This window comes from Meleagris gallopavo, chromosome 4 (assembly GCF_905368555.1).
Source record: "Meleagris gallopavo chromosome 4, MGAL_WU_HG_1.1, whole genome shotgun sequence".
NCBI classification, from domain to species: Eukaryota; Metazoa; Chordata; class Aves; order Galliformes; family Phasianidae; genus Meleagris; species Meleagris gallopavo.
Genome location: NC_139407.1, coordinates 65,525,835 through 65,550,019, shown reverse-complemented (window position 1 = coordinate 65,550,019; position 24,185 = coordinate 65,525,835). Strand labels below are relative to the sequence as shown.

Here is a 24,185-nt window from a genome sequence, read left to right as displayed (position 1 = left end):
CTTGAAAGCTAATTGGGATTTTTTGCTGGGAAATGAGTGTACTGCTTGTGTGATATACTTACCTAGAATGATGTTCTCACAACAATTCAAAGCTATAAGGATGTTAGGAAAACAACACCAATGCCACCCTATCTCCTTCTACAATCCCAATGTGTGCTGTTAAAGGACTTATTTGTCCTCATGTGCATCTCTGCCATAATTTCCCCATCAAAGAAGGCTTTCAAGCTGCAGATTGGTATTGATCTTCATGTTAGGAACAAAACCAATAGAGATTGTCACAGCTGAGGTCAGGTAGGTTCCTCCTTGACAAGTGGAAGGATCTAGTTCAACATCGCCTAAAGAGCTGAAGTTTGTGTCCAGCAAACCCATTTTAGATCTGGAGGATCACCACCAAAATCACTGAAAAATGTCAAGAGGAAAAGGCCTTGCTATTCTTGCTATTTTTGCTGAGGAGCTGGTAGGGGATTTTTGAATAATCAGTCCTTTTTCATCTCTTTGTTATCAATGAAGATCTGGAGCAAGTAATTTGGATTTACAAATGGGCAGACAGCAAAGATTTTTTTGTTATTTGGGAATTCATCCATTGCTATTAGACTTTTCCTTCTCTCCGTTCAGGCTCGGTGCAAAATTGATTAAGCACCTAAGATGAAGGACTGGTACAGGCAAGCATCAGAGCCCCCAGCTCTAAGCAAAGGGGGTTCCCCCTCCTGGAGGACTGCCTGTTCAATAAAAACAATCCACACAGCCACTGCACCACACTACTGCGAATGGCACCTGGCATGGACTTATCTCATGTCCATCTGCTGCCACCACTGTGGATATAGTGTGATTTTTAACAAACTAACTAACTTCTCTTAATTAATTTATCTTTAGACAGGAATCCCATTTAGGCACTCAGTCACTGTGGACAGAGTCCACACAGGTTGATATTACACCCATGTCACCTGCAGAACCATTGTTCATCAGTTTTTCATCAGAAAAAGATCACTTTACTCAAAATACCATCTGTATTTCTTAGTTGTTTTCCACTTGATGCCCAAAGGCATACAAGACTCTTCTTGGAACCAGCTTCCCACTTATACTGTCTATTGGTCAACCACACATAGGTATCACTGGCAAGAAGTGATGTCATCACAAGGAAGTGATGAAAAAAAATTAGGACAGAGCCAGTTAAAAATTTAACTGAGGACTGCAGGACTTGCCCAGAGAGAAACTGGCTTTCAGTAAGAATGTAAATAATTTTATAGAAGGTTTCTTGCTTTGATTTTTTAATGCTTGTGGTAGAAAATGATGTTGCTTTTGCCAAGAACTCTTCTGCTGTGAGCTCTCAGGAGATTTTCAGGACTCTCCCCACTGGTCCGTGCTCTCAGACTGGTGGCACTGGAAACAATCTTTGGGGATGTATCACATTCACATATTACATTCCCCATGTCTGGAGGTGCCACAGGTGGTGTTACCTAGCAGGCGTGACTCTGTGTCAAGATCAATATTTATTCCTTCTTGTGGAAGAGGCTGGGTGGGGCCTCATTGCTGGGTTCAGGCATGACTTGAATCTTTTGGTTTTTGAGGGCAGCTTCCCTCATCTTGTAGTACATGAACTCATTCTGCTGGAACATGCGCAGCTCCATCTCTGTCTGGACACGCATGACCTGAGGGACACAACAGATTAAAGACCTGTGATGCAGGAGATTTCAAAGCAAGTGAAAAACACGCTGCCTAAAAACGAGGACTGTCCATCAGGGATGTTCTAAGCCATGTAATGACTGATTCCTCTTGCTCCAGGTGTCCCAGCAGCAGAACCAAGGATGACTGAACAGAAGTAGCATTTACTTTCTCAGAGCTGGTTGCCTGTGACCTATGAAGGTGAATAAGGCATCAGCCCTTCCTGCACCCAGTCCTTCTGCAGGCTCCTGGAAAACATCATCCCTGGATTCACTATGAACAATCATTTGTAATGCTGTATTATGACAAAGGTTCAGAAGGGATTTAAGGAAATCTTTTTACACCTGTCTGTAAGTTCTTTCAACCTTTGGTTTAGTAGCACAGAGGTCAAAGATCCAGTATTTTCATCCTGAAGAAAGTGAAAAGGGAAATACAGAAATGAAGGTGCTGGAGTCTTACCCTATGAGATGTAAAGAGGCGAACAGTCAAGAGACTATTTTACTTTAGGCACAAGACAGTCATTTTTCTGATAATATAAAATTGCACTAAGATTATAGCTCCGCTGCTAGGGGGACAAACATCAATAAAGGATTGAATTTGACATTGTGTAAGTTTTTTGGCTACTAAAGGAGAATACTATAAAGCCAACAGGCCATTTGAGTGAGTTGAAGGATAAAGAAATGATCAGCCCTCAGATGCAGTCATATATAGTTCATCGCAGCTCAACATGTGTGATTCTCCTGGGATATGCAGCTCTTGACCTTAAGCTAAAAAATACACATATCAGTCATTGGAGAAAAAAATAAACTGCAGTCCAGAAGGGCTAGGGAGTGGTAAATAAAGAATGGTCATCAATAATAGACAAAGAATATTGGTTGGTAAGCCGGGAACAAGTTCACCGTGTGTAATTTGATACAGCCAAATTGAATGCCATCCATCTGAGAGCAATGAGGTCAGGCTGTTTGAAGAATGGGAGGCTCTGCCCTTGGGCTCAGTGTTTCAAAAAAAGATTCAGGGGCTCAATGGCTATTTTTAAGGCATGTACTGGTGCAGAATAAAAGATGTTTTTCAGGGATGAAAATTTCCCATAGGAAGGAATATGCACTATCCAGCAGACTAAAATGACCTAGAGAAAAGGACGGCACTAGTAAGAAGCAGCCATAACTTGACCTATCTCTCTTACAGATGGGTTGTTCCTGCAGACTGAATGCAACCTCATCCAGGCAGATAACAGAGGCAAGAAGGGAGATCGTGACACCTACCTCCAGGTCTTTGGTAATTGGGTGGGAAGGTCCATGGGTTATCAGGAGAATGGCATAGGCTTTACAGATCATGCTGTGTCCGGCTTCAATGAGGCCAGCATGCCAGTGGGTCACTCCTGCTCGCATCACAGCCATCCCCAGCTGTGCGTTGTTAGGATGGTATATTTTCCTGGAAAAGCATTGAGTAATTTTAGTTCAGGAAAGATCTCAATTCCCAAATGTTTGTCAATGATGTGACATGTTTTCCAAAGAGCAAACTGTTTACTCAGCTGAATATTCTATTGAATTTGTTGCCAGGAAATGTGCAGCCCCACTAGGGCCATGAGGACATGGGTTACACAAGGACATAAGGTGTTGTGAAAAAGAATGAACAACCTGCAGTCAGTGTGAGCTGAACACCTGGGTTGGAGACCTGATCATGCAGCCCAGATGTCACCAACTTCACAGATGTAATGATGTGCCTAAATTGAAAAGGCAACAATCATCAACATCTCATTAGCTGAGGCCACATACTACTCAAGAGTGAAGGGATATGTGTCATTTGACACAGCTCCTCTTTTCTCTGCAACTTATCTTTCCTGCAGGTTGCAGGAGAGCAGGCCAAGTCCTGCAGCAATGATCTCTCTGTCCCAGGCTCTGTGCTTTGCTACTAGGGCAGCCCTGAGATGCATCTGACCAAACCAAAGAGGCTAATGAAAGATGATCCAAATTACTTGGCATTTGCAGTTAGGTAATTCAAGGTGTTTGAAAGCATTTAGGAATGGGTTGCTCTCTGTCTGGTGACCAGATCAAAATCTGAATGCCAGCACTTCTGTTCCGATGGGAGCAGACAAAGAAAATAACTCCTATAACACATTGCCTAACACTGCATAACCAGAGAGAGCTGCCAAAAACAGAGCAGAGCCATACAGGTAGCCGTCCACCATCCTCTTGGCATATTCAGCTGCCTCCTCAAACATCTGGAGGTAGGAGAGGACCTCAGAGGCAATGCTCAGGATCCTCAGGAGGTAGATGTTTGTGTCTCCCAGCACAGGCTCCTGTTTCTTCAGGCACTCACGGCACAGCTTCACAACCTACATCCAGAAAGCAGGGAGAAGGAGGAGAAAGTCAGAGCACCACCGGCCCTGAAGCTGCCACTCCTGAGCCTTGTGTGGTCCATACCAGTCCTAGAGGCCAAGTCAGACTGCATGAAGGTTGGAGAAGATAGGATATGCTTTTATATGTCAAGAAGCATCAGTCTAACTAAATGATTCGTGCTCAAATCTTGCTCTACCAGGGTTACTTTCATAAAATAAGCACGGAAGAAGTGATTATGCCCCTCCTGCCATCCACCCAACCTCTTATAAGCACCTTGATGCAAAGAATGCTCCTAATCTCCCTGTGAAGGTGGAGATGGTGAACATTCCCATTCCCACTTGCTTGTCTGCATCAGCTTTTGTGATCTGAACTGCCAAGAGGATAGGATGCACGTGGAGACATTCAGATTACAGAGATGGAACTTCGTTTCACACATAAATCTTTGACTTAGGTGGGACAGGACCTAATTCCCCTGGCATCACATACACAGCAAGAGAGCAAGAGCACAGGGACTCACTTCATGGTAAGTTCCCTCCAGGCGGGCCTTGTTGATCTTCTCCAGCGTGTCCTTGGAGAACTGGATAACTTCCTTCACTGTCTCAGCAGAAGGCTGGGAACAAAATTAGGAAAATAGGTGAGAAATATCCATCACCTGACATCTAGGCACTATACAAATCCAAGCATGCCTGATGAAACACTAACCAGACCCTAATTAGCCACTTCCTCTTCCTCCATTTATTGCTGAAGTGTAATACAATTATATCCAGTATCATCACTTATCCTCTGCTTTTCCAAGCTGTTTGAATTTGCATTTTCAAACAGTTCTAGCTATCACAACCTTCCTTTTAATAAATGGAAAATCTGAAATCAGGCCACAACTGCCTGGTTCTGGGAACTTGCAGGAAGAGCCTGGCCAGGAGACACATGACCAAGACAGAATACAGGCAGGTGGCCAGCAGACAGAAAGCAGAGATACAAAGATGCAATGACGAAGGCAGAGATTTGGATTTATAGTGCAGGACAGCTCCACTGCCTTTTTGCCATATTTGGTTGATGGGCTTTTTGAGGAGTCTAAGATTTAACTAGTTCAGAAAAGCTCTTGAAAATTTAGTATGGAAGGAAAAACAGTTGCATTTCAGAGCTATATGTCCCATATGTACATGGTTGTGTATGTTATGAATTATTATTATATACTATTAGACTGAAACTATTACAGCTAGTCAGATTTCAGCAGCAAGAGGACATTCATTCAAAGGCAATGTTAATGTCACTGTGCTGAGAAAATACTCCCAGAACAGGCACTTCAGCAGCATTTCCACAGCAGCTTTATCTAATAAAATTCTCTCCTGCATTTACTAGACCCCTAATCCTGTTGCCATTAAAAACAACGGGAGCTCTGCTACTATTTGGAAGGGGCGATGGACCAGAGGCCAGAGCAGCTGTTGAGGATGTAATCTGTCCATCTCACGTTTATTCATAGAGCTTTTTCCACACAGCTGTGAGTGCTGCTGCTGTCAGGCAAGCGAGCCTGAATTTGGGGAATGCAATACAGCTGATGTGCTCTGAGGGTGAGGTCAGCCTGGATACTCATTGTCTGTGGATGGAGGGTATTTATAATAGCTGAAATCATATCTCGTGTAAAGATACCAGGAGGCTTCTTCTATGCCAGCAATTCAAACAGTGGAGCGTATTTTCCCCAAAGTGCACACTGAAGAACATATGGAGTGTTCACAATAAGGAGATGGTGCATGTCAATGCTTGATAGCAGGCTTTGAATGAGAGATGAGATTTTTTATGCAGCCCACTGCAGGAGAAATTTGAAAATACTTCTATAGGAAGTCAGATGAAAATGCTTCTGCATCTGAAGCAACTACTGGGAGCTTCAGTAGCCAGGATTAGTTTAAAATGAAGCTTCATAGTTTAGCAATGGAATTATTTAGCAATATCTTTTGCAACAATTTATCTTTTGTAGAGCTTACAGGAATAGAACCCCCCTTAGCTAACACTGACACAGAGGAAAAATAGATTTAAGCAATTATATCCTTGGGCACAGGAATAAAAAGGAGGAGATCTTAGAGCTATCAAGCTCTGAAAATAGGAGCTGCTGGCCAAGCAACACATCCTAATGCTGACAGCGAGACAGTCTTACATCCTTCTACTTGATAACTTGTCAGATTTCCCAGCAAAACACGGGCGATTGAAAAATGAATGGTCCAACACATTAATTCTTCCCACCCAAGCAACCAGGCACAAATGGCAGAGCATAGAACAAATTCACTCTCATCAGCCAGTGCAAGGAGGGTCTGATGACTGGATTCCCAGCTTCCCAGAGCCAACACGATGGTACATCTTTACAAACTGTACAGCTTACGTAGGGCCAGTTGGTCCTGTTCTCATGGACTATTATATATATATAATATCATATATATTATATATATATATATGATGTAGTATTTTCTGTTCTGCTGTTGTTCAAAACTTTGATTCCATTCAGTTCCTGTCAAAAAGTCCAATCTAAATACCTAGATTTTTCTCAGTTCTAGACCTCATTTTCTAATATTTTATCATTCTGCCTGTTGCTGGACTGTTAAAGGCAACTTTTGTGGGCTTTTTAAAAATGAAAACCTGTGTGCCTGTCACATAATAGGGATTAAACTATCCATGTTTGAGTTGGTGTTGGGCTCAATAATGTTTCAGTCCTGGTCTCATTTTTTGCATTGGCACCGTTCAGACTGCTGCAGTCTGACTCTGGCACTGTTGGGTGTCCCGAGGCTGTGGAGGACACACAGCCACCTCTGTTTGAGAGCACCACAGGACCATACCTTCTTGTCCCCCTCCTTCACTGCCAGCATCAGGTCATCTTTGATCTTTTTCTTGCAGTGCTCACAGGTGCAGTCAAAGTAATATTGCTTCTTCAGCTGCTTCTGCCGCTCCTCACTCACATTGAGGAAGTCCACATAGGACACAGTCAGCTCATCTCCTGGGGAGATCTTGCTTAGTGCCCGCAGCTCAATCCTGGGTACAAAGAAGACAAGATATGGAATTGGAGAACCAAATGCAGCCATAGATACAACAGGGACAAATCCTGCTATCAGAATCAGCCCTTGCCCTAAGGTAGTGCTTTAGCAATGCAGAGATGTGCAGCAGCCTGGTTAACTGAACAGTCACATCAGTTTGTCCTGCCCCCCTGCCAGTCCCTGGCTGGGATATGCTGAAAAGCAGAGAGAGTCCTAAGCTGGGTGAATAATGGGATGAACCCAGACATAAAATCTTATTATGCTAGAGAGAATCTCACTACAAGAAAACCCCTCGATCAGAAGTACACGACAGGGCTTGTAAAATGCTGAGTTTGGACTTTGGGTCTTTTTTAAGCACAGCTTTCATACTGCTTGTAGAGCTCTGGCTAGACTCCCAGATCCTGAGCTGGGCTGCTTTCAGTATCATTTTCACTCTGAAAAGTTGAGATGTGCCCTTTGGGTGTAGGATAAGAGATGCCCCAATCCGTTTCATGCATCTCTACATAAAGCCTTAGAAACAGTTGACCAGGAATAGTTTATTTTTTCTACATAGACCATCTGAGCTGATGCCTAATGCCAATATCAAACACAGGGAAATTACCAGTCTGTTACTAACCCAAAACCCAGGGTAAATGCTTGCACTGACGACAGGCCTCTGGAAAGCCTGGTTTTTGTACCTACCTTTACTTCAGGCCTTTCTCTGTAAGACATTTTAAATGATGTGGACACACAAATTCCCTTGCTGTTTAACTCCAGCAAGATAAATATCTTAGTTCCTCTGGGCTGGATAGCAGGGTCTGGATAGGGTCTGGATAAGCACCATGGCATGCTGCCTCCTTTAGGTCTCACCGTGAAGCCAGGACGTTTGTATCAGGTCAACTCTGTGTTTTAAAAGAAAGCTCCTGGGAGATGCTCCTGGGTGATGAGGCACTGGCACAGGCTGCCCAGGGACCTGTGGGTGTCCCATTCCTGGAGGTGCTCAAGGCTGGGTTGGATGGGGCCCTGGGCAGCCTAATGTGGTGGGGTCAATCAGCTCACAGCAAGGGGTTGGAACTGGACAGGCTTTAAGGTCACTTCCAATCAAGCCATTCTGTGATTCTATGCCAAAATGTCTCACCAGGAGAGGGAGCTGATGACCGGAGCACTATAGGCAGGCTGGTAGCTAAAAGCTCTCTAGGTCCTTAGCTTTGCTAAAGCTGCTGTGAAAACTACACACTGAGGTTGGTCTTGACTTTCTCTGGGCATTAGATCATATCAACAGCATATTTCATACTAAATTTATCACTGAACATGTCATCATAATGAAGGGCAGCTATTGGACCTGTCAGAACCATAGAAAAATGCCAACCAGAGAAAGGTGCAACCAGCTACTCCAGGAAAGAGCACACAAAAAGGAGTAATTTCCATCAGAAAGGTTTATGCATAGAAACATTCCTCTTCACACTTAACGGGATCCTCATTAAAATGAGTCATGCAACCAAAAAAGCAAGCCTTTGACTTTTATGATGCCCCTGATAGCCTAAGTACCATAGGTATATTTTAAGCAGTCATCTGTGGTGACGAGGGGATTGATAACATTTCAAACAAGCCTGCACACACGTGGTATATTTTAAATCTACAGTTAGAGAGACACTGTCAGCTGATAACCTCCCCAAGCTCGTCCTGTGCTCTTTCCCTCCCTAGTGTCTGCCCCAGGCTCTAAGGACCTTGAGAGACATGCACAGAAAGCACTGGGAAGCTCAAAACTCAAATGATCCAGAAACAGGAACTCTAATCAGGAGTAAAACCCAGTTGCTCACTTTTATGGTACTATCTGTAATGCTATGAGTCAATGGTAAAGAAGTATTTCATCTCTTATTTCAGGAAATTGCCTGGTTTTTTTTTTGGAAATGAAGTTTGAAAACAACAGTGTCCCTGTAACTGGACTGCATATAACATACCAAGTGTATGAGCTGATTTTCCTTCTTTTTTTGGCATACTTTTCATGGATTTTTCAAGCAAAAGAGAATGCTCGCATCAGGTAACAGTGGCATCATTAAAAAGTAAAACATTAATCATGTACTATGATAAAAAAAGGATGAAACCTACATCTCGCAGTGTTGCTATTGTAGACAATGCATTCACAGGGCACTGTTTGTTGCAGAAGAGACATGGACTATTTAGTATGTCAGTAATGCGACCATTTCTCATCTCGTAGTATGCAAGGTTTTATTTTGGGCTGTGTAAGATTAGCAAGACCTTGTTCTGACTTTCATGCTCTAGCTGCACTTGGGGGGGAGAAATGAGAAGTGGAGGGGAAATACTGAAACAGAGGAAGCCACAGGAGAGGGCAGAAAGGAAGGGAGGGAATTTGCAATCAGGGAGACATTACTGCTATTGTTTTAATTTCCTACAAAATGCAGAGTTAAGTGAGGTTTGGGTTTAGTGGGGCTTTACACAGGGAGGAGTAGAAGTTCAGAAAACAGAAAGTGAAGTTTTCTGCAAACAGAGGGTTTTTGGAACCCCTCGGTGCTGTTTGCAGCTGTGTCATTAATGGAGCTTGAGGGGTACATGGCAAGGGGAAGGACAACGCTTTCAAGAGTGACCCACCTCATCTGTGTGTGGAACATTGATCTTACAGCCTCATGACTGAAAGACAAAACAGACATCTGCAGTTTACACCGGTACAAGCACAACAAAAGAAACTGGGTGAACTGGGATCATTTGGTTGGGGGCACTGGAGCTCCCGATGCCTGTCACATATCAGTCAGCATAAAGGTACAAAGAGCTCTGCTGTCCCTGTACAGCTGCTGTAACCAAAGCACGCATCACTGGCTCACAGTGGTTTCAGGGACAGCTGTCCTGGCACTGTGATTTTAAGAGTGCTGTCAGCCAGTGGATGAGTAAAATCCTCTGCTGACATTTTGCAGGGCTGGTTTTGTGCTGACCAGAAACATCTCTCTGACATCAGTAGTCATGCTCTCCAAAATGCAGCTTGAAATGGGAATTAGACTGGGATATCAGCAACTGTGCTCTGTAAACGAGTTTAGTGAGTCCTCAAGCCCAGCATTGTGCCTCAAGTGCTGAGAGCTCAGTTCCTGCAACAGTAGCTGCTCTTATCTCCATGTTTCCTAGAAAAGAAACCTTGATAATTTACCTGGCCAATTAGCTAATGTAAGCAGATTTATACTCATGGTCATGGTTTAAAGCCAGCAAGAGGATTCATGCAGGAAATTCATCAGGCTGCCACACAAGCAAAATGTCATTCCTCTACTTACCACCCAGAAACTCAGGTTTGGGGGCTACTACCCCTTCCAGCTACCTTCTCCAGCACCCAGGCTGGTCTGATAGGCTCCTCGTCACCCTGTGTATGACCTATAGCAACTGGCTATAGAGCCCAGGCTCCAGCTGGCTCTGGATCACAAAGGTAACCATCCTGAAGCACTTATCTTTTCTCTTTGCTCATTCCTGAGCTGCTTGATAATACTAGTATCATTTTAGCGGGTAAAAATGGCAGTGAGAATTGGAGTGCACAAGCAATGTTAGTTAAAGGAGAGGAGGCTGTGGGCTTACCTTAGGCTCAGCACTGATGTTTGCTGAACATAGGAATGTATAAAATCTTAAGATTGAGCAGAAAACATTAATAAAACACTGAGGCTGTGGAGGTTTTGGCAAGCAGTTTACTTCAGTTAATGTCTTGCACATAATGCTGCTTGCTGGATCAGCAGCAGTTTAGGCTCCTCCTGGCTTAGGATGTGGAGGGCAGAACATCCCTCCAGCAGCTGTGCTACACACTGAGAGCAGCTGCCTCCACTGCCTGCTCTGCTGGGACATCCCTGCAATCCCACTGTGCCTTTCAACCTCTTCCTATCTCACACATCCTGCAGATATTTTCTTGCAGGATTTGGGTGGGAAATTGGAATGCACAGCACTTTAGGGCATCCAGCACTTGCATGTGACTCTGTTTGCCAGATAACAGTCACATTTCTCATTAAGAACCTATTGCTAAAGAGTTTATCAGTAATTAACAGAGACTGCAGGTTCCCAAAGAGATCAGCATTTGTGTTAAGGTTGGCCATAAACACATCAGTGATAGTGATACATGTCTGATTGCAAGCTTCAGTTATGAGAAACTCTTGGACTGTGGACTCATTTTAATCTTTAATAATTCATTAACTGTAAGTACCCCTTAACTGCTTATGAAGCCTTAAGTGAAGCTATCTAGGTAGCTACTTGCCACCCTATCTGTCTATTTTGAGTCTTATTTCAAAACTCACAAGGGAAAATTACATGCTGGTTCATTGGATTTGAGGTCATAGAATCATAGAATCAGAGTATCATAGAATCAAACCCTGCTGAAAAGCTCTGTGCATTTGTTTGGTCTATCAGACTGAATTTATTTAAATAACAAGAGAAAAAAACAGCTCTTCTTTAAAAAGAAAGCCCTAACTTTTTGTTTCTGGACTAGAGAAGGAAATGAGAATCGATTTTCTGGGACAGGGATCTGACACTCTGAGGTCAGCAATCTGTTATGTGCATTGGCTGCTAGGATAGATCCCCACTGTGCTTGAGGAGAGGAACGCACTGCACTCACTTGCCATTGTTGAAGATGACAGTACAGTTGGGCCAGCAATCGTGGTTGGCCTGGCAGAGGTTGGGGAAGATTCCCACACCAACAGCTTGCAGTCCTCTTTGGTCACTGAGGGTAAAGGCATTGCAGTTGATCTAGTCCCAAAAACACAGGCAGGAAGAAGCACAAAAGGAGAAAAAGTTGAATTCAGCTACATTCAGGATTTCTCAGCTGCTTCTGATTGTTTAGGAGAGGCACACCTTAGTATCCCACCTCCAAACTTTAAGGAGAAAGGAGAAGTGCCTACAGGATTATTGTAGAAGGTAATTCTAGAAATGATACATGGTGAAGATGCACTGGTCTCTTGTATGGATGACTCCCCGTGCCCAGTGAATTTGCTCTGCTGGGATGCTGTGTGTCTCTGGGGGAAATTGATGTTCCATGGGTTAACGAAGCCTGACATGCGCTGACTCACAGCAGGGCTGGGCACAGAGCTGCTCAGCCTCACAGACTTTCTCTCTCTGCACCACAAAAATTTGTAGTTAACATTTTAGGAACGGGTATTATGAAATTTCAGTATACTTTACCTATTATGTGTATATATATGTATACATGCAAAAATGTAATGCATGTAATATTGTAACAGAATAATGCATATACTAAAATAGATCTGCTACATTCTCATATATTCTATTTGAAATATGTTTACTAAAAATATTTTTATATATTTTTTCTTAGCTCCTCTAGGTGCAGAGTGATGCCCAATGTGACTCGTGGTGACAACACAGCACCTGAGATTGAGAGAGCCATTTGCCTGCACGTTTAGACAGACTGCAGACCTTGACCTGGCTGTGCCTCAGATTTCTCTGTGTCAGTGCAGAAGCAATGTGTATGGCAAATGTGGCAGTATTCAAACTACTTGTAGAAAATGCTTGTCTTGGCTATCTCAAGGATGAAGTCAGGAATCGTCAACTCATTCATTTTGGTTTGAGACTTCCCTTGGGCACCTGGCATAATCCACAGCATTAAAAGAAGCCCTCTTTGCTTTCTCACCCATTTGACATACCACTCCAAATATGTGGGAGATGTACTGCATGCCAAACTGCTGGCTCTGGGCCGGCCAGAACTCCAAGAAGCTTTCCACATCGATACGGAGGTCCTTCTTCTCCTCCTCATCAAAGTTCTCCACGTGGTTTTGCAGGTCATCAATAGACACCAGGCAGTTCTCCGACAGCCCACTGCCTTCTCTCTCTATCCTCCACAGGATCCGGGCTGCCAGCCTGGCCAGGAGAGATCCCAAGGTGCTAACACCATGCAACACCAGAACCTACTCAGGTTCTCGTGCTCCTCCACCCAGCACAAGGACAGGGACTGAGGGGCCACCAAAATTCATTTATCAGTGGGACACTGTGTGCAGCCAGGCCATACAAGACAAGTTCAGCATCAACTGGCTTATGGCTGGTCCCCACCCAAGAGTTTTGAAGGGAAGGAAGACACAGGGGTTTCCCATGGCATGTAGTTCTTTTCTGGAGAAGTCATACAGAACCCCAGCCCTGGACAGCTTCTTCCATTTCTGTGGGGAATCCTATCATTTTCTTACTATGGAGCCAGGACATGAATCAAAATCAGTATATACTGGAGCATCCCTGCTTTTCCCACTGAAACTGTGAAAGGTGGCTTTTCTTCATCTCATTCTGCTGCTGTAGGATTTTGGGTGTCTAGCACCAAACAAAAGCAGGAACACAACCCCCTCACACTGGGCGTTCTTCCAAGCCCCAGCCCATGAGCTCAGGGATGTTTGTGGCCTTCCCCAAACCAGTTCCCACCATCACACATCTAACTCAGGACACCCAGCTCTTTCTCACCATCTCCAGAGGGATTTCCTATCCTCCCCCATCATTCCCCAGCCTGGTGGTGCAAACAGCCAGGCTGTGGGCCCAGTTCCTTGGGACCCACTCTCACCTGATGTTCTCAGTGGGTGCCTTGCCATGCTTCTTGATGGCAGAGCACTCATTTTTGTGGTTCAGCCAGGCATCTCTCTGGCAGGTTCGGTCACAGTAGTAGGCGAACTTGCACTGGCCGCAGCGATGGAGCTTCTCCTGCCGTTTGAAGCAGGTATGGCAGACTACGTGTGTCAGGCTGGAAGGACAGAAAGTAGGCTTATGCCTCAGTGATAGAATCACAGAGTCATAGAATCGTTAAGGAACGGACTTTTAAGATTACCAAGTGCAACTTCAACCCATCCCCACCATGCCCACTAACCCATGTCCCTCAGTGCCACATTTACACAGTTCTTGAACTCCTTCAGGAACAGTGACTCCACCATCTCCATGGGCAGCCTGTGCAAATGCATTACCACTCTTTCAGAGAATAAATGTTTTCTAATAACCAACCTGAACCTCCCCTGGCACTACTTGAGGCCAGTACCCCTCACCCTATTGCTGTTACCTGAGAGAAAAGGCCAACCCCCACCTCGTCAACCTACTTTCAGGGAATTGCAGAGAGCAATACCATCTCCCCTGATCCTCCTCTTCTCCAGACTGAACCATCCCAGTTCCTTCAGCTGCTCCCCATAAGACTTATACTTCAGATCTCTCACAGTTTCATTGCCTTTCTATGGACACACATATCTTTTAGTAGGGAGGGGCCCAAAACTGAAGTAAACTTGAGATGTGGCCTTACCAGGGCCATATACCAGGGGACGATCACCTCCCTGCTCTAGCTGGCTACACTACTTCTGATACAAACCAGCATACCATTGACCATCTTGGCCACATGGATACACTGCTGGCTCATGTTCAGACAGCTGTCAACCAGCACACTCAGGTTCTTCTCCTTCGCGCAGCCTTCCAGCCACTCTGCCCCAAGCCTGTAGCATTCCATGGGGCTCTTGTGACCAAAGGGCAGGACCCAGCACTTGGTCTTTTTGAACCTCATACAGGCTGGCCTCAGCCAAGTGATCCAGCCTACCCAGATTCCCCTGGAGGGCCTTCCTACCCTCAGGCAGACTGACTCTTCCTCTAAACTTGGTGTCATCTGCAAACTTAGGGTAATGGCTCAACTTCTTCAGGCAAGGGTCCTTTCAGTTTTCTGTCCATGGGCTCCTCCTACAAAGTGTGATGGAACCTCAAACATTCTGGGAGGATGGACAAACATCCCACCTAGCTTAATCCTCATACACTTGTCTGATGCTGTTGCTTCCCTATTTGGCTATGCCAAAGAGACAAATATTTTGTTTAAGGGAGGAAAGCAATAAACCATTCCCCAGCTCTCAGCCCTCTTTTCTGCAGCTTGTCTGCTCCTTCTCAGCACCACTGCTGTTAACAGGATTTTCAGTCTGGTTTTGTTTTCTGTCTGGCCCATGCTGAGCAGAAAGCAGACGTCTAATGGGTCTGTCACTCAGTAGAATAAGAGCAATGTGAAGGCAATGAGCCAGCCAGTGCTTCACTTGCTTGCAAAGTCTCTGAATTTGGCTGAATTGAAATCCCTCCAGAAGGGTTCTGCATAGGGCCTGGCACAAAAAAAGGAGCAGCGACTACCACAACACCTGACAGGAGAAAACGGTTGAGAGGGGTGAGTATGGTTCTGTGTGGTCCTGGCTGCTATCTCAATATTTATTTAGGCACAGTCATACTGTAGGGATAAAAATACACACAAGAAATGCTCTGATAATCAGCAGACTAGAGGTGTATCATAGTAAAGAGGACTGATGGATGGAGGTGGTTATATAGGGAAAACCTGCATTTGTGCTGCTTGAAACAAAGTTATTTTTCTGTGAAGTAAAAGCAGCTTTGCTTGACACTTCTTTCTGCCTCTGGACCTGAACTGCATCTATATGGGCAGACCTGCATTTGGTATTATGTTGGAAATGACATAGGAAAGCCAAGAAAACGTCCTCCTTCAAGGTAGATCTCCTCATCATGAAGTCTTCTCTTGTATGTCTTCTCCTCCCTTCATCAGCCACAGCATGTATCTCGGCTGTCTAACACTAGGTGACACCAGACTGGGTGGCTTTGGGGCTCTGCTGGTCCCGGGGATTCCAGAAAGATGGTTAGGATGGACGAAGGGCTGAGGAACCTATTCAGCCAACCCCAAGCACAACTGTCCAGGGTTGAATGAAATTTCAGCTGCCTCAGGGACAGACAAGCAACACCATACCATTAAGAACAGAAGAAAGCTGAACTCAGAAGTGCTCATGGAGCACCGTCTGGGATAGGACATGGGGCAGACTGACTGTAATACCAAGTTTAGGAGCTTTAATTGTGTTTATGAAGATGAAGATTTTATTAAGAAATCCAAGAGGGTTTTTATATTCAAAAGGGCAATATGGTGCTGAGCTGAGAATACCGATGATTTACTGCTTGTTCCAGAATATGGCACCCGTGGGGGTGCTGTTAAACAGCAAAGTAACAAGGGCAGTGCCTGATGTGGGGATATGCTCTGCTCTGTTTATTCTGACATTAGCTTTAGCACTGTGCTCTTAAGGTCACTTAAAGCTGTCCAGCAGATAGGCTACCAGTGCAAATTCCTCCTTCCAGTCTAAAGGTCTGATCAGCTATTCCTGTTCCTCACTCTGTGGTTTACTGTGAGCTGGATGAGCACAGCACAGCAGGGAAACAGCTTTCAAAAGCATGTTTTCTCTTTGGGGACTTCAGAAAAAGATTTCCAAAAAGCATCCTACCATTGCATATACATAACTATAATCAATGGTGAGGAATATATCAGAGGATACTGATGAAGCCCAATTTGATATCCTCCTTTCAGGAGTGCCCAGGGTCTTGGACCTAACGTGCCTTGTCTCACATGTCCAGTTGCTTGCTTCTGTGACTCATTTCAATGGGGAGGAGAGGGAGACCTTTTGGGATTTTCTCCTTGCTGCACCAGCAGGCTTTTTTCCCCATCAGTTTTCTTCTCCAGGCAGCTGCACACTCCTCTGCCTCCAGCCAGGCTCAACAGCAAGAGAGAATTAAAATTCCTACTGCTCAGACACCGCTGTGTTTGGGGGAAGTTCTCCTCATTGCAGAAATCTCACTGACCCCATGGAACATTATCATTGCTCACAGCACGGAAACAGGCATGGGGAAGAAAAAAATGTGTTGACAGTCACAAGAAAAGACTGTGCCACAAGTAGGAATCACACCCATAGTCACAGGACTGTCTTGCCTCTTCCCCCCTACATAAATACATATATATATATATATATATATAAACGTGTGCATGTTTATTTCTATCCCAGTACATTTAAAATGCTTTTTCATTCCTCTGGCACTACTGCTTGAGCTACTGAAACCACCCACCCTGTGTGTTGGCTCAGGCAGGATGGAGAGGCCCACTGATGTAAAGCAGGTTGATTTGCAGAAGGCAACACCACGTGCAAAAAATGAGGTTTGGAAAATGACAGCAAGCAGTGCTGGTGCAGGGAAGCGAGCCCAATGCAAGGCAAGCAGTCAGCATGGAGAAAGAGGGAGTGCATGTACATGGAGGGGGATGCAGCCAGCTCTATTAATGCAGATGAATAGCTGGGAGGTGGTGAAAAATGCAACACTGCGCTCTATCAGCTGTCAAGTCAGGGGGGCAGAGAGGTGCAAGAGAGATTACATTCCTTGTAAGGCAGAGGAGAGACACAGAGCTGATAAAACCCACATGCTTGTGTTGTGCAGTGAAGCACAGAGAGATATCTCGCACAGGGAATGGGGCACCCTTCTGCTGCTTGCCTGTTTTAAGGACAGACAGAAAGGTGAATGGGAAGGTAAAGAAGCTTCCCTGCACTGAGGAATGATAGGGTAGGTGTGAATACAGTGCAGCAGAACACCAGTACTGAAGCAGTTCATCTTGCCAGCTCCCTCAGAACAAAAAAAAAAAAAAAAAAGCTGGCTGCAGATAGAATTATTCAGTAATTTGAGTAGGTTGACAGGCATAAAAAAAACCTTGTTTCTCACAAAACTCTTATGGGATCCTCAGAAATGGTTAAAAAAAAAGAATGGATGTACTAATAATACACCAGGCCTTCAAAGGCCTGCGCTTAACTGTTGATGCTATAAAGAAAAATTGAAAGACACGAGTATTTCAGATCAATTGCCCAAATCTTCAACAAACAGCACTCAAGCACTGACTGCAAGTCTGACTGCAAGCCCTTAAATTGCCCAAGAATCCTGCAAGCTCCTGTCCTGCAGAGAGCCAAATGCCCCAAATGGGGATGGAAAACTGAGTTTCCCCTTGGCCCAGGAATGAACATTATGACAGGTTCTGATACCTGTACGTTTGCAGGTAGACAACACCAAAGACTTGCAGTGGTCCACAGTCTATCCTGCAATCACCTCTGCAATAGTTAAGATCCTCCAAGGACACAGGGTTAAACCCAAATCTCTCAGCCTGTGGAAACCATTGGTTTATAAGAGCTTGTCTGTGTCAATGCTGTGTCAATGTACACTGCAGTTCCTGGGGTGACCTCTGGCCATTCATCCACCACCTCTGTGCGTTCATGTGGTGCGAACTGCAAGTCTATCTATTTTTTTTTTCTTAATCCTGGCCAAAAGCAAGATCTTCACTAGCACAGTGATTTCTTCAGCCCATCTCAGCCTTGCCAGGTCAGGGATTTAGAACTGATTTCAGGGGTAGATGCCACTGATTGACTCACTAAATGACTCTATGAGGAGCCTCAGGTTTCCTTGGCCTCTCCTCCAAGTGTCAGCTGAGTTGGTCTCTGAGGGGCTCATGAACTCCGCTGTTACGTGGATGAGATGTACAACCACTGCTATTCCTGGACATAGCTACTGTCACGAAAGCAATGATTCAATATGCCAGCCAACTAATGCAAGAGGTGACAGTGCTGTCAGCTTAACCATGACTCCCACAAGTACAGCTCTCAGTGAAAGCAAAAGAAGCAAATAGCCCTAGCGACTGTTTGGACTGGATTCAGATCTGTAGGACCTGCCAAGACAGAAGGCTGAGTACTGCCACAGGAAATACACTCACCTCATCTTTGAGACATGCACAACCTAAACATCTGCCAACCATTTCCCACCCAGCCCCCAGAGCACCTCATTCACTGATTTGAAAAAGCAAGCTGAGATGGCTGTACTGCAAACAAATAGAGGAGGGTTTCACTGAATAGCTAATGGAAGTGGTAAAATGATCGAAAGTCATTTGATGTGAGTTTATTCAATTCTGTACAAGATAAATGTCACACACAGATGATACAAAGTACACCTAAGTTCACCTGCTTCATTTCTGTTCCTGGCTGGCTTGGCATCCCTCTTCACAACAGCGGACAGAGGATGATAGAATAGCCTAAGAAGCAGGCAAAGTAAATGTATTTGGGTCCCACTTCATACATCACTCATCAAGCAAATCTTCAAGTGATCTTAGCTTTCTACCACATGATACTGTTTGCTTTGACTGCTCTCTTTCAAATCCTATTAGTTAAAGAGCAAGCTCATAGAGAGAAGGTTGACAGAAATATATCAGGCTTCCCTGTGCCTGTAGGAAATGTAAACTCTTACGAACTTGAGAGCTGACGTACATGAGAAGGTCACATACTGTACATTGAGCCCAGGTGAAGGGAATGTCATCATTCTGAAGGTAGCTGTGAGGAAAGGAGACCTGAGATCTTCAAAGAGAAAGTGAAGAGGGAGGGAAGGATTAAACATTAGTATATAAGCAGAGCATGACAGCATGCTTTAACTAGAGGTAATGGCCAGCCAGCTATGCACAGTGGCTTTGCAAATTGTAAAAAGATCCAACAGGGGCAAATAATTCCTTGAGAAAATCTGTTATTTCCAACCTTCTGCGTCTATTTGGGGGAAAGAGAAGTTGATGCTGATTGGCATTTTCTGAGTGCTATTTGAGCTGATTACAGCAAGGCTGATTCAAACACGGATCAGAAAGTTTGTTCACAAACCTGAATAGCAAAACACAGGAGATCACACTGAGATCTGCCCCTGCTTTCAATGAGTATTCACCATTTCTCCCAACAGGCAGTTCTAGTTTGGGTAGAAGCAATGGGCTTGATGCATTAGTCAATGCCAGGAAACCACAGCGTCAAGTAACATGTTAGCTTCAATATGAGCTGGCTGATGTCTTTAGAAACCTTCTTTAGCTTCTCTTTGAGTTTCCTGTACTATTGGGTCAGAGGTCTCTGGCACTATTTAAAAGCTGCTGCTCAGATGACCTTCACTGGGTTGAAAAATACGCGTCCCCATTAACCTAAATGACTTCAGTGACTTTCAGGGGTTTGTTTCCCAAGTGGGATGCAGTCTGCATGTTTGGACACCTCATCTGCACCCTGGGTTAACTAGAGCTCCAGTCTAAACACTCAGTATGGTCTGGAAAGCAGTTCTGCTCTCCGTGGTGGTGTCAGCCTTCCATGCGCATTATTGAGCTCCATTGACTGTAATGGGCACTTGGGTCTGGATTCACTTGCCTGGACATAGGAGCCTGATGTTATTTTAAGCTCTGCAGGGACTCTCATCTGCCCTGTAATGTTGTTCCAGAGGAGCCTGATTCTCATAAATCCCCATTTGTACCTGTCAGCCCTAAGAGGATGTCTCAGACAACCCAAACTGAACTGCTAGACAAGGCTCCACATTGCCCTGTAGGAGGATCCACTTAAATTGACTGGTCTTATTTGCTCAGAGTATAATGGCTGGTTATAGAGTTTTTTCAAAGAAGATATTTTTCCTTTTGCTTTCAAAACAAAATTCTCAAACTCAAACTCACTCTCCAAATAGCAGACATTCATGCAGTGCAATTGGTGACAGCCTCAGGTTAAAACTGCTTCTGCAATTTCTTGCATCAATATGTAATTCCACAGTTTACAGCAGGTGGCTTTCCCCACTGTGTGACAGAGTAGGCCCTCTGCATAACTTAAGTCCAAGTGTAATTTATCCTCACTTTCTTCTGTGAAGTATTGCATTTAACACTTTCTGTTCTTCACCAGGTCGAATGGTCATCAGCTTTTCTGGGTCTCCAGCACTTCTTCAGCGCCTCCTGTCGCAAACCAGTTTCATACCTGTGCACAAACACAAGCTGCTTTCCACCCTATGGTATTGCCACACGAAGAAAACAGTGTTGTACCTCTGAAGAGCTGCTCCAATTAATCTAGAAAAGATGCCTTCACTTTGCCTGCTGTTGCCACAACACATGCAGTCACATAGAAGATCACAGTGTGGTCATTATAGTATTATAGCCATCGATATAAATCACAGCACAGCCAGGTGCAGGTTTTCAGGGGTTCAACATCTACACCATGACCAGACTTCCCATAGAACAGAGTTTCTAAAATCGTTGCAAGGTACAGACCAAATTTTCAAATTACTCTGCACTCCTGTGCTTCCATGTTCTCCTTAATAGATGCAAAAAGTTGAGCTCTGTGGAAAATCACTTATTTGGTAAGACCTGAGCTGAAAAATTAAAGCTACCAGTCACTCATATTTGAATTCCCTTTCCATAATTCACATACTCACTGCTTTTAGCAAGAAACTAAGATGCTGAGTATTAGAAGGATCCAGGCTATCCTTCAAGAGCAGTCAGCTCAATGGAGTTATGTGCAACAGTTACATACCACTTGGACTGTGGTAAAAGGTACCTTCAAAACCAAAGCCCCGTAAGTGTGTAACAAACATCAGAGCAGTTTTCACAAGCAAAATGCATGTTTACATTCTATATCAGGCTAGGATACTCCTGCTGAGCACTAACTGCAAACATTTAGCTGGCAACATCTGCCTCAGAGAGTTTGGGAATTTCACCACTGACACACATAAAGTACTTTGGGATGAAACATGCCACAGGAGGGTAAGAATCAACTACTATTGCACGGGAGCGTGAAGAAGCAGCAGAGAGATAAGAATGACTGAACCCATTCTCATCCTCTGCAGTCCCACAGATGTGTTTATTTAACCACTTTGATGCTCTGGGAGTTAAACAAACACAGCCTGGGGAGGGAGGGAAGCACAGCTCTGCCCGCCCAATGTCTCTTGGAAATCTACACTGACTGCAGTCTGGATTGCTCTCCTATATGCACGATGCTCACAGCATTTTGTGTAGAAGAAAAAAAGCCAACCAGCAAACAAAAGGCAAAATGTTTTCAATGCTCAAATTAATATTTTTAATAAGGTGTATGAGAGAAGTCATTATCCGTAGGAACTTCTGAATAAAACACAGAATCCAGCAAGTGACACAAATGAAACTAAACTATGAGAGCTAAGAGGGCACATCAAGGAGAGGTGGTTTTGTTACTAACCACTGTCATTGAATACAAGGTTAAGAATTCAAGAACTTAACATTAAAAAAGAAAAAAAAAAAGACCACAAACATGACAAACATGTTCACAAACAAAAAATTCACAAACATGTTCATTCATAAGGGCAAGGAAAAAGTGAGTGAAAGACATAAAAAATCTTATTCCTTGCTCTGTCTGTTTATCCTCAATTCTCTGCTGTTGCCAGATTGCATATGAGCACAAATCAGCTTCAATTGCAGCACTTAACAGGGAGGATGACAAGCATTAAAACAAAAATGTTTTGGTTTAATCTGTTTGAATCCTAGACTTTGTTAGCAGAACTGATTCAATCAGAGAAAGCTCAGCTAGTGAAGCTCTGCCCTGTTTAATTCACTAAAGGCACTGGCAGCTTGGGGCAAAACTCAGCGTCAGAGCTGGTGCCTTCAAGGAATGCTCACAAATTTCCTAAGCCGAGAATGTCAGCTGACATCTAGCTCTTCAGCTAAAATGTTTGGGACAAATTCTATTCTCAGATACTGCATTGTAGGGCTGGACAAATCCCATTTATATCAGAGGCTCTAGACTAGGTTTATTCCACAGGAGATTAACATAGAAATTGGTTCTTTGTGTCTTTTAGCTTTCAGGCTATTTAAGTGAATCTTCCACTAATATGAAGGGCTGAAGTAGCACCCACAGGCTGCTCTGGCAGCACAGGCTGATCAAGTGTTCTTCACCCTTGAAATAAGCAGCAGAAAAGAAGAAGGCATCTGCACCAAAATTCAGTTTCTGGCTGTATCAGTATGAACAAAAGTTCGAATTGCTCCTGTCTAAGAGTGAAAGTAGAAACTCGACTTCTGTTAACTTAGCTAGTTATAAAATTACTTAAGGAGAAATAACACCACTTGCAGATCTTCCAGTTTGAAGACAGCTGCCTGTGGAGCTACACATACAGCTGGGTGGTGGCACACATGAGCAAAACACAGTGTAACTCACTGTTATCACATATTATACGTTGGAGATTTCAGCAAAGTGTCTCTCACTGAATTACATTTACTCCTGCAACTCAGTGGAATGTAGCATGGGTCCAGTTTTGTGAGGCACTGAACACACGCAACTTTCATTTCATTTGGCAAAAGCAGGCAGCATCGAGCACCTTGCAAGTTCACATCCTGAAAACAGATTGTGCCATGTATATAAAGTGAAAAAACAGCTCTGAGCCCTGGGAATGATATCACTGTAAGCTGGGAGTGCATCAGTACGAAAGTGTTTCTAACTTCCCTTTGCACCCCTCTCTGATGCTGTCCAGACACTTTCAAGCTTTTTCCCACCCAGTCAGATGAATTTTGCAGTGAGACAACTTCTGAACTCTGTTTTATGAGTCCTTTTCTCTTACCTATCAAAAACCACAGCAGCGTAGGCTGGCTCTGCAAAGATGACATCTCCGGGCAAGAATTCCTTCTGTGCTTTCAAGCCCCTGCCTTTGCCTTCAGTCGTGAACACTTCAACTGACTCCATTCCCCCTCTGGTCATTCCCAGGTATGAGCAGTGAGCCAAATCTTCCGTCACCCTTGTCAACTTCTCCTTGCCACAAGACCACGTTTATAAAAGGGCCAGCCTACCCCCACCCCCAGCTGCACCGTATCCCATAGGAGGGAGAGGGGGTGGGAGCATGAAAGGCAGGAGGAGATCTTCCACGCAATATTGCCGACCTACACAGGGCCGGGTCTTCTGCTTCTTAGGAAACCCCCTCCAAAAAACACGTTTGGAATTGTTTCTCCCAGCCACAAGCAGTTGTATATGTTAGGACTCAGACTAATTTATACTCTCCCATTGGAGAGGGAATGTATTCTCTTTGCAAGGGTATTTTTAGCAACCACATGCTTCTGTCTCTCAGGAAGCAACAGCTGAGACAGTGGGATAGGAGTGCTGGTATGTGTATTTTTGACCCCTTCCACTGTCATCTGGCTTTTTCCAGAAATTAAACAATGCTGCTTTATTTTTACCCTCTAAGAGATGGACAGTGTGTTTAGAGGCAGGGAGAGCAGCAAAACACGTGTCCTGCAATCCTCTGCCTCTTCCATCACCACTGGAGCCTGGAAAAGGAGCGTCACTTCCTAAACATTAGCAACAAGCACACAGAGCAGCGTGGAAGGAGCTGGAAGAGCAGCAGTGGTTTGGCACGAGCTGCAGAAATAAGAAGGACATCTTAGATATGTGCACACTTCTGGACGCACTAAATTCTTTGAGATTACAAAACATTTGAGGGCTTCCTACCTCCAACCCTGGAAGAGATGACTCAAGGCCAGGCTGGATGTGGCTCTGGGCAGTCTGGTCTAGTGGTTGGCGACCCTGCACGTGGCAGGGGTTTGTAACTAGATGATCATTGTGGACCTTTTCAA

General features: G+C 44.4%; 1 protein-coding gene across 2 annotated transcripts; it reads right to left on the bottom strand.

Moving 5' to 3' along the window:
* Positions 1-424: 424 nt before the first annotated feature.
* SMYD1 (SET and MYND domain containing 1) lies at positions 425-23,558 on the bottom strand. 2 transcript variants are annotated; one of them, XM_003206020.5, is made up of 10 exons: positions 23,180-23,558; positions 13,530-13,706; positions 12,634-12,847; positions 11,592-11,722; positions 9,608-9,646; positions 6,824-7,016; positions 4,519-4,611; positions 3,834-3,997; positions 2,925-3,093; positions 425-1,649 (listed from the first exon to the last, which is right to left on the bottom strand). In XM_003206020.5, the coding sequence occupies exons 1-10, from the start codon at positions 23,314-23,316 to the stop codon at positions 1,491-1,493; spliced, it is 1,476 nt and encodes a 491-aa protein (XP_003206068.2). In that variant the 5' UTR covers positions 23,317-23,558; the 3' UTR covers positions 425-1,490. The 2 variants fall into 2 exon arrangements, with proteins under 2 accessions (XP_003206068.2, XP_003206069.1); XM_003206021.5 differs by lacking the exon at positions 9,608-9,646.
* Between the last annotated feature and the right edge of the window lie 627 nt (positions 23,559-24,185).